Source organism: Triticum aestivum, chromosome 2B (assembly GCF_018294505.1).
Source record: "Triticum aestivum cultivar Chinese Spring chromosome 2B, IWGSC CS RefSeq v2.1, whole genome shotgun sequence".
Lineage (NCBI taxonomy): Eukaryota > Viridiplantae > Streptophyta > Magnoliopsida > Poales > Poaceae > Triticum > Triticum aestivum.
The window spans coordinates 74,311,169-74,320,706 of NC_057798.1; the positions used below are offsets into that span (position 1 = coordinate 74,311,169).

General features: G+C 49.7%; 1 protein-coding gene across 1 annotated transcript; it reads right to left on the minus strand.

Moving 5' to 3' along the window:
* Nucleotides 1-6,271: 6,271 nt before the first annotated feature.
* LOC123043563 (protein SCAR3) lies at nucleotides 6,272-8,481 on the minus strand. The gene is made up of 4 exons (XM_044466051.1): nucleotides 8,195-8,481; nucleotides 7,679-8,056; nucleotides 7,320-7,454; nucleotides 6,272-7,211 (listed from the first exon to the last, which is right to left on the minus strand). Exons 1-4 carry the CDS (start codon nucleotides 8,419-8,421, stop codon nucleotides 6,788-6,790), a joined length of 1,164 nt encoding a protein of 387 aa, XP_044321986.1. The 5' UTR covers nucleotides 8,422-8,481; the 3' UTR covers nucleotides 6,272-6,787.
* Nucleotides 8,482-9,538: the final 1,057 nt, after the last annotated feature.

The following is a 9,538-nucleotide window of genomic DNA, read 5'->3' on the forward strand; positions in this document are numbered from 1 at the left end:
AATCTTTTTTCTTAAACCAGAATTCCTTATGCTGGAGTTTAAACAAACCCCACAATAACATGATCAATTTTTTTTTGCTTTACTTATCACCTAATTAAGCAAATGCATGACTTATGAAGCGGATAAGAAATCATGTTAACTTGGAACTAAAATTCCAACAAAAGAGTGAGGAACAAACCTTTTTATCATTGCTCTGAAGTGTGAACCTCCCCCTATTTGTTAGTGAAATGTGAGTATGCTTGGAAGATAATAATTTCTTATGCAACATATGCTTTTACATCTGAAAAAGCTACAAAATATGTTGACCTACCTATGTGCACTTCCTAAATCAAGCGGATAAAATTATTTCTATCGGCAATATAAAATACTAAACATTAGAAAGAAAGGGACAATGTCCACTAACCATGCAAATATTCTGACCATGGTATATTTAGGCTGGCGTATATGGAAAATCAAAGCTAAAAATGACTCGATGAGTTAGGAATACATCAATAAATATTGTAAAAAGTGATAAAAACAAATCTGCATCAACTCGCGAGCCCACGAACTCGTATTCGCAATGAGCAAGTTAGTGAGGCCGCCACGATAGGCTAGCACCAAGGGACAAGGGCAACAACCGCCTTCCCATCCAACCTACTGATTCTGCTGGCGCTACTTTCATCCTAAGCCCATGAGTACCGCTAGTGTGTTGCCACGTACGGAGAAACTACGAACTGAAATTTTCATCCAAATCATGAAAAATGTTAATGTTCCTCTCCTCTCCCATCCCTCGTGTGAACATACCCAATTCGTGGTTGGCTCGCTACATTCAGCGTAGCTCTGATGTGCACTGCCCTCGCTCTTGATTAGTTGCCGCAGTGCCACGCATCTACGCCAACAAGCTGGCGAAACAAATGCAAATGTTACACCGAGTCAAAATCAACCATCCCACAATCGTAACAATAGAAAGGATAATAACCAAAATTTAACAGAAGAACTACTGCTTGGCTCCCAGATCCATCTCGATAGCCCTTGATCTGGCTGCTGAGCTTCTCCTAGCCGCCTCAACATCACGTCATTACCAAACATGTAGTGGATGCCTAGTGGGACAAGGATTAAGAAATAACATGAGGTGAAAAATACGATGGCTGTCAATTCCATAAGACAATCCAAGTAATTTGACAAAACAGATCGGGAGCATCTTGTATAATCTCAAAAAAGCAACTAAAAATATAAGAAATGAATTGATGAAAATCAGCCCTTGCTCTCATTCGTGCTCGCTTTTGTAATGGGGGCAAGGAATGGGGATACCGGAAGAAGAAAGGATCACATGGATGGCAAGCTAGCCTCCACCACCGGCAAGTGGGGTTGCTTCACATCCAATCTCCACGGCCGCCGCCTCCATGGGGACGAACTCCCATGTTCACAACTGGGCTCCCAATCGGTCGCTGTCTCGCCGACCTTGACGACGAAGTAGTCCCTCCCTTCGATCCCATTCGCAACGGAGGCAACACACATCCCAGCGGACGGGTCCGCGGAGAGATCCCTACTGGATTGTGGTCGCGCCTCCCCAAACCTCACCGCGGGACACATGAGAGGGCGCCGTTGCCATGGTCAGGCTTGGATGGGGAAAGGAGGCGACATAGCAGCAACGACGCCTTCGCCGGGATTGGTGGCAACGGCTGCGGCGAGCGAATGGGAGGACGGCGGCGGCGAGAGAGTAGGAGGGTGGTGGCGGCAGTCCATCGGCCGCCGTGATGTGAGAGGAGGATGGGGATGGGGCCGTGATCTGGATGTATGCAGCGGTCAAGAGGAGGGAAAGCAGGCGGCTTGGTTTTTCCATCGTGCGGGTTTGGGGGAGGTCAAACGAGAGGGTTTTTTTCGTGTGGGAGGCAGAGCAACGAGGGCGGATGTAGGGAGACGGGACGCGATCGGCTGGCAGGAAAAGGAAAGCTACGCATTTTTTTAGGCAGTAGAGATGATTGATGATAGGAAAGGGAAAATCACATCAATATAAGGAAATATTCCATCAATACTTGATTGATTGCGATTTATTTTTTATATGGTAACTAATCTGACCATCAATACTTGATTGATTGCGATTTATTTTTTATATGATAACTAATCTGATGGGTTTATGTGGGTGGTGAAGCGAAAAGGCAGGTGGGAGGGAGACGAAATAAAACCAGCGAAATAAAACCAACGAAAGTGGTGAGGCGAAATAAAACCAGCAAAAAATAACCGGCAGACTATTCACCAACTGCTCCATTAGGAATAGAGATTTGTTCGGTACTACAGTACCTCCTCCTACCAATAATCCTAGCATTACTGCTCTCCTACTCTCGGAAACACAATGCATTGTTACCGTTTAGGGGCATCCTTCGGGGAAAAAGACGAGAATCCTTTCTATTCAATTTTCGGGTCACCAATGAAAGTAATACGGAGGCGATCGTGGAGGAGAACGCCGCCAGCTACGCGTCCTCCATTTCCATCGTGGACATCACGTCCACCGACGGCGGACAGGCCACGGACTTCGTTGAAGATGAGTAGAGCATTGGAGGCGGCAGGGCATCGTGTCCTATGTGGGCCGATCCTCTCCCATGTTCCACTCTTCCTCGCCGGCGACCGTACCTTCACTTCACAGGTCTTATCGCCGCCGCTCATGAAGATGACGGATGGAGGACGTAGTTGCCAAAAGGAAGCAAGAAGGACTTCGACGACGGGCACCACCATAGTCTAGATTTAGGTCTCCCCCCCCCCACCCCACACCCACGCACACCTTTTTATGAACACCGTCCAAAATGTAATGAAAGCGTTCCGATTTCTATGAAAAGCATTCAGTTTGCATGAATTTCGTTCAGTTTGTTTAAACTTGTTTTGAAACGTATGTGGATAGCATTGGATGATTGTCTCTCTCATCCGTGTCTGCGGACCACCTTTCCCTATCCGCGGACGGATACTATATCTAGTTTGCGGGTCAGGTTGGAGGTGCCCTTACCCCGCATCGTCCTCGCCATGGATCTATCTTCGAGTAGAAGCAGCCACATGCAATTCTGGGATCTTTTGACTTCATGCTGGAACCTCCAAGTTTACAGAAGAATGAGAAGAATCTTCAAACTTTTCACCTAGTGTAAGGACCTCCAATCACTCGAAGAACGAACGCTGGAGTACTTGTTTCTTCTGAAACACTGTAACCATTTTAGTATTTGGTGTGGTACTTGCGTTTATTCGGAATCGGGGCAGCTGCACACATCTCGTCTCGTGCGCGGAGTAGCTAACGCGCTTAATCATTTGGACCACTGGATAGCCAACAATAACACAGCCGTTTCACCTACAAGTTCCATTTGAGCAGCAAACGTGTTCTAGCAGCAAAGCTAGCTACAGGATTCCGTTCAAGAAAAGAAAAACTAGCTACGAGAATTCCATTTCAAGAAAAGAGTTAGTACGTACAAAATCATCATTTCAAGCTCCCATTGCATCAAGTTGACCCGAACATAGCCTGCCTTCTCGTTGATCTTGGAATCAAACATGACATTAAAAAAAAACTCCGCCCTTGGTATGAATCACACGACCAATATGAGTTGGTATATTCTGGGGTTTCCATATTGTCTAAAACATTCCCATCTCTTAGAGACTATCCCAACGGAAGTCCCCATTTGTCTGAGGGCTACTCGCACTTGAATATTGAAATGAGTCAATTGGGAGAGCAAGGTCTGAGTATCATCGCGTCCGCGCGCCATCTTATCCTTCTCAAGTTAGTATCTTCAGGACCTGCTGCTGCCACGACGGACACGCACTCATCTTCCAAACGACAAAGAAGGGTGATAATTTGCAGTGGCGCCTTTCCATGTCTTAAGGTGTTCTTGTTCACATGCAAGGCTGGTGGGGATGAGCTGTTGTTTGATCGAGGAGCCATGCCACGGCTGCGGGGGCTTCGGCTCCACTTTAACGCTCTAGGGACGCTGTCTCTTTATGAAGATTTTGAATTCAGCATTGAGCATCTATCTAGTCTCACCAGAATCCATGCCGCCATTGGATGTGAAGATGCCACGGCTCCGGAGGTGGAACTTGCAGAGACTGCCATCGCAGAGCAAGTATGTCGGATCTCCTCCGTCAACACACCCACAATAGAGTTCAGCAGAGAGAATCCCGCGATGTGTGAGGGGGAAAAGAAGAGTGCAGGTCCCCTTACAAAGACGGTGACAACGATCTCCAAGAAAAAGAGCTTGAGCAGATGGTTGATCGCCCAGTACAAAATGATGCAGCGTGCCTTGTGCTCTTGCAGTTGCATGAGTTCATGCAGTGCGAAATGAGGCAGCGCTCATTGTGGCCGTGTCCATGGCCTGGTCGTGCAGGCCGTGGAACTGAACACCTCCACGGCAAGCCTGAAGAGCACACACATATATAAATCCAACGCGAAATTATAGCGTATGCAGCAGGAGGGAGGGACAGGAGCAACCTAGTGCACAATCTTTTCTGAATGTTTCTCGATGACTAGTTCCTTCAGGCTCCTTCTCGTGCTTGAGCAGATGGTTTCGTAAAATGAGGTTGTTATTAGCTTGAAATCTTTTTCAGTCTTATGTTTTCGGATAGCTTGAAATGAATTGCTATTAGTTGCATGGTTAATTGTTGTAATTTTGGTTCAAGCATTCTAAGTTCAAGCTATGGAATCACAGACCCCTGATGTAGACTGATAGCTATTTTAATCACAGGTGATATCAGCATGAAGTCCAGGCTGAAGGTTTTGTTTTTTCCTTGGACTATGTAGCTGATAATCACGAAAAAGGGTTTCCCCCCGCTTTAGATTATAAAGCAGCGTCCAACCGATACAACCGGCTAGCTGGGGCCGCAGCACAAACAAGCCCAAAAGAAAAAGGGAGAGAAAAAAAAAGAAACAAATGCCGACGCCGGCAGCTCAACTAAGCAAAGATGACCGACACCCGCTGCACCCACCGGAGAAGAACCACCGCCCGCCAAGCACTCTGAAGCCTCGCGCACCAAGCAACATCTTCAGGAAGAAATGCGACGACGACGCCGCTATTGCCCGGACAAGTCCTAGGGTTTCCCCCGGTACGCGGGTGGCAGTGGGGAAGGGGGTATCACCGACGCCCCTCAGGAGGGTCCGGCAACGCCCACGGGCGCAGCCGCGCCGGTGGCGAACGAGCCGCCAGAGATTTCTCCCGCCACGAAACCACCACCGCCACCCAAGACAATCGGAAGCGCACCGCCCAACATGCCGCCCACCAGTCTGTGCCACCACGGATATCGCACCATCTTCACCGTTTCACTGAGGCCACCAACACGAGACCTGGAGGTAGGACGAGAAGACATCGGGCTCGAAGGCAACCGCACCGCAGCCGACAGGAGGGAACAAACTCCACCGTCGTGCGGAGCCGACAGGACATGGCAACAGGGACTTGCCGGGCCACCACCGGCCCGGCCGGACCCCAACGGGTCCGGACAGTCCCTGCAGCCACGCTGCAGCACGCCGGCTGCCGGAGCCACCACCACCGCAGCCACGACCCCCTCGTCCCACCACCAGGGAGCCACGCCGTCGCGCACCGGACCGCAGGCCCGTCCCAGCCCAGATGGGGCCTGAAAGGGCCTAGATCTGGGCCGAGCGGGCGGGCGCCGCCGGCCAGCCGCCCACCGCGCCGCCCCGCAGCCAACGGCCACGCCGCCGCGTCGAGGGCACCCGAGGTCCGCGGGACGCCGCCGCCAAGCCTCACCGCCGCCAGCCGAGCAGCACCGCCGCCGGGGAGGAGGGAGCCCCGACTCTCCCTCCCGGCGCGCGGGGAAGGGACGTCCGCCGCCGCCGGCGCCACCCGGAAACGCCGGAGGCCGCAGCCGGCGGCGCCAAAGGGGGAAGAGGGAGGAGGAGGACCGAGACGGGGGGAGGGCAGGGGGGCGCTCCGCCGCCTCGGGGGCGGCAGGAGCGCCGGGGGAGGAGGAGGGGGAGGGGCAGGGGGATCGGGGGACGCGCGCGAGGCGGCCGGCGCCGGCGGGAGGGGGCGAGGGAGGCCGGCGGCGGCGGGGAGGAACCCTAGCGCGGGGTGCCGCGATCGGAGATGGTTGCGTGAGAAGCCAGATTCCAGAAGGATGTTGTCTACACGCGTGCTTTTTATATAAAGCGGGGCCTGAAAGCCGATTCTCTGGGAAAAAATAGCCATTGTATCGGAGGAATAGGCAGCAACGATAGTACATGTAAATGGCACTGTTCACTCTCCGGCACAGAAGCATCCCAGCTAATACCTGATTGGTAGGCAGCATATGCAGATTAGGGCACGTACAATGGTTGATAAGACGGTCTTATCTTAAGTCTTGCATGCAATTTAGAGATGACAAATAAAATTGTCTACAATGGGTCATCTTTTAGCCTTATCTTTCAATAACTAGCTTTTCGTAAAAACGTGGTGAGACATTGTGCTAAGAGATCATCTCGTGTCTTCTACTCATCATAAGAGAAGACAAGCCTTTTCTTATGAGCTCTCTCTCCTCCACCTCATCATTTATCCTAGGTAGCACTCATAAGATAACACCATTATACATGCCCTTAGTCCCTTTTCGGGTTGCGATCGGTGATATCGCCACCTGCTTCTTCATCGATGCTAGCTGGTGGACAAGGTTATTCACAAGGATGGTCACATTGCTCCGAGGTCACCTCTTTTCAAGTCTCCTCGGCGCTTTTGATGTAAAATGCAACTTCATCTGGATCTGGCATGTCTTCAGAATTCACTAGTTGGTTGTTACGAATGCGCTGATTCATTCTCAAGCAGCACCTTCTTAGCCATGTTCCGGAAGGATTCCGTTAAAGGATCACTATTCTTCCTGACAGAGAGCTTCCTCGGCGAGCTTTCGACCCTCGAGGCGATGAAGTCGATAAGGGCACTACGAGCATTTGTCGCAATGTTGGCATTCTCGTCGGCCTTGTTTGCACCATGGCTGGCAAATCCATGAGCATTGGTTTCTTGTATGATGTCAGACGCATGAGTAGAAGCTGCATCTGGAGAGAGCCATGCCCCGAACGAGCTGGTCCTACTGAAGGGCATGGCACTTTGGTGTTTGATGTTTCAGGCGAATCCAATGAAGACAAAACGTCTGCTTCAGATGCTTCATCTTGTGACGAATCCTGATTGTGAAAAGAATGAAAACTGATTCTTTGGATGATTCTTCGGATGATGTGTCGATATTTAAGTTGCCGGAGCATATCGAGCAACGCGTCTGTTTTGAATCTGCAGGAGGTTCAAATTGGAAGTTAATTTGGATGCTAAAGAATGAAAACTGAGACCGAAAGATGGAAAAGGGAGAAATGAGCTTCAGAAATAAATAAAAAGTTTTACTTGGAGCATTTGTGTGAACTCTGAAGCTTTGGTTTGGTTTCCTGCAAGAAAAGCTCATGCTTGGCAGAATGGGCTCTGAAGAAGGACGGGTCCGTGTATCGCTTCAGGCACGCCCCCTCGCCGCCGGCGTCATACCTGCAACCGAATCAAGCCAGAATTATCCAGGAAAATATCATCTTTCAGGCAGCTACTGAGGTTTTCCTAGACACAGGATCAGGTCAGGTGTTAATAGTATTCCTTCGTCCGAAAATACTTGTCATCAAAATGGATAAAAAGAGATGTATCTAGAACTAAGATACATCTAGATACATCCCCTTTTGTTCATTTTGATGACAAGTATTTCCGGACGGAGGGAGTACTTGTCAAGCGTAGACAACTCCGGAGGCCCGCGGCACCGCCGGATGTGCTCCGCGATGGAACGAGGCTTCGTTCCTCCCACCACAATCACGCCGTGGTTCACCGGCCTGGCACTTGCGCGGCGCAGATCCAAGCCGTGGCCTGCGAAGCGACACAAGCCTTCTGACTGAATGCCTGAAGAGAAGACTGAATTGCTGCAGGCAACGGCGACGTCCTGCTGCTGCAGGAAGCAGGGCCGTGCACTCCGACGACGGAGGAGCCGCTCCTCGACGAGCGTCAGCTCCGCCTCGAGCCGCCGCGCCCCCAGCGTGAGGCCGCGCGCCCGAGCGGACACCGCCGTGGCCTGGTCGTGCAGGCCGTCGAACACCTCCACCGCAAGCCTGAAGATCAGGTTCCAAGCTAGTCTGGTGAATTTGCAGTACGTAGCCGCACGCACGTATAGAAAGCCATGGGGAAGCTGAAGCTGAACTAGTGCAGTTGCAGACATGCAGCAGGACGGAGGGACAGGAGCGACGTACTGTGCGAGGTCCCCGAGCTGGCGGAGGAGGCCCACGAAGCCGGCCATGGCGCCCTCATCCTCGAGGACGACAGCTTCAGGGAGCTCGTTGGTGTTGGTGATGAGCTTTGGCCTTGACAGTGTTGGTGTCCAAAGCTGAGCACTCTGCTCCATGCACGCATGCATACAGGTGCTGCTCGATGGATGCTTATTCTTCCTTCCAAATGGCCCGTGACAAAAGACTGACATGTAGCCATTGACGCGCCCGGTTAGGTGACGAAGCACGGCACGGGCGGTCCCCGAGCCGAGAGTAGGAGGAGGTACCACCGCGCATGCTTGTGCACCGCGCCATGTTAATACGTACGGAATACGGTTTTGTACCGCATTCACATTGCGGCTACTCAACGTTGTAGTACATTCATTGGCGCTACAACAACTGCGTACTATCCATTTACAAGCTACGGAAAATCGTTAGGTTCTTATACCGTATAAAAGGGTCTCAAATTTTGACAAGCCAACCTGTAAATAGGCAAGGAATATTTCGTATTTGCCATGGTAATGCTTCCTATAAAAATAATGCCGGGCGAATTGGCGACCTCCATACATTAAAATGAAAAGAATCCAACTCCTTGAGGCAGTGGCGAATCCAGGAAAAAAACGAAGGGTGGGCTCAAATTTAATTACCAGAAAACCAACATCATTTTGAAGAGAAAAGGGCATTTTGGTATAAAAAAACCATTATCTCTTGATCCTATTATCCAAATAAGCTAATATTTTTATTCGCAAAAAAACAAGCTAATACTTTGCCAGAGTACTATTGAAAAATATGTATTATTGCTGTCATTTCTGTTTTTTTAAATATTATTTTGAAAGGAGTTTAAATCTATCTACCAAAAATAGTACTCCCTCTGTCCCAAAATAAGTGTCTTGAGCTTAGTACAAATTTGTACTAGAGCTAGTACAAAGTTGAGACACTTATTTTGAGACGGAGAGAGTAGTTATCTCCTAGTCCTTTTGCTCCAAACAAGGTAAAACTTTCCTAGATTACTACTGGAAACATGAAGTATTTGCTAGATTTTCTTCAAAAGGATGTCAAAATTTCAACCAAAATTTTAATTTATTTAGCAAAATATAGTCATTATCTCTGAATACTTTTCTTTAAATAAGCTCAAAATTGCCAGATTGCTACTATATATTTAGTGTTGCGCTGTCCGCTACTTGCGTGTGGGCTGTTGGTATTTTTCGGCTGAGAATGAGGGATTGCTGCGCTAGGACGTGTAGTAGTAAAAAAGATTGTATATTTGGAGGGTAGGCTAGCCCCCTACTAGACTCGCCACTGCCTTGAGGCAACAACACAACAAACGCT

What these genes read in the sequence shown, in the direction of transcription:
- LOC123043563 (XM_044466051.1), bottom strand. Translation starts at nt 8,421, where the DNA reads ATGTCAGTCTTTTGTCACGGGCCATTTGGAAGGAAGAATAAGCATCCA. An exon ending in GAGTTGTCTACGCTTGACAA is followed by an intron (nt 7,455 to 7,678) that starts GTACTCCCTCCG and finishes ATTCGGTTGCAG; the next exon opens with GTATGACGCCGGCGGCGAGG. An exon ending in AGTTCACACAAATGCTCCAA is followed by an intron (nt 7,212 to 7,319) that starts GTAAAACTTTTT and finishes AACCTCCTGCAG; the next exon opens with ATTCAAAACAGACGCGTTGC.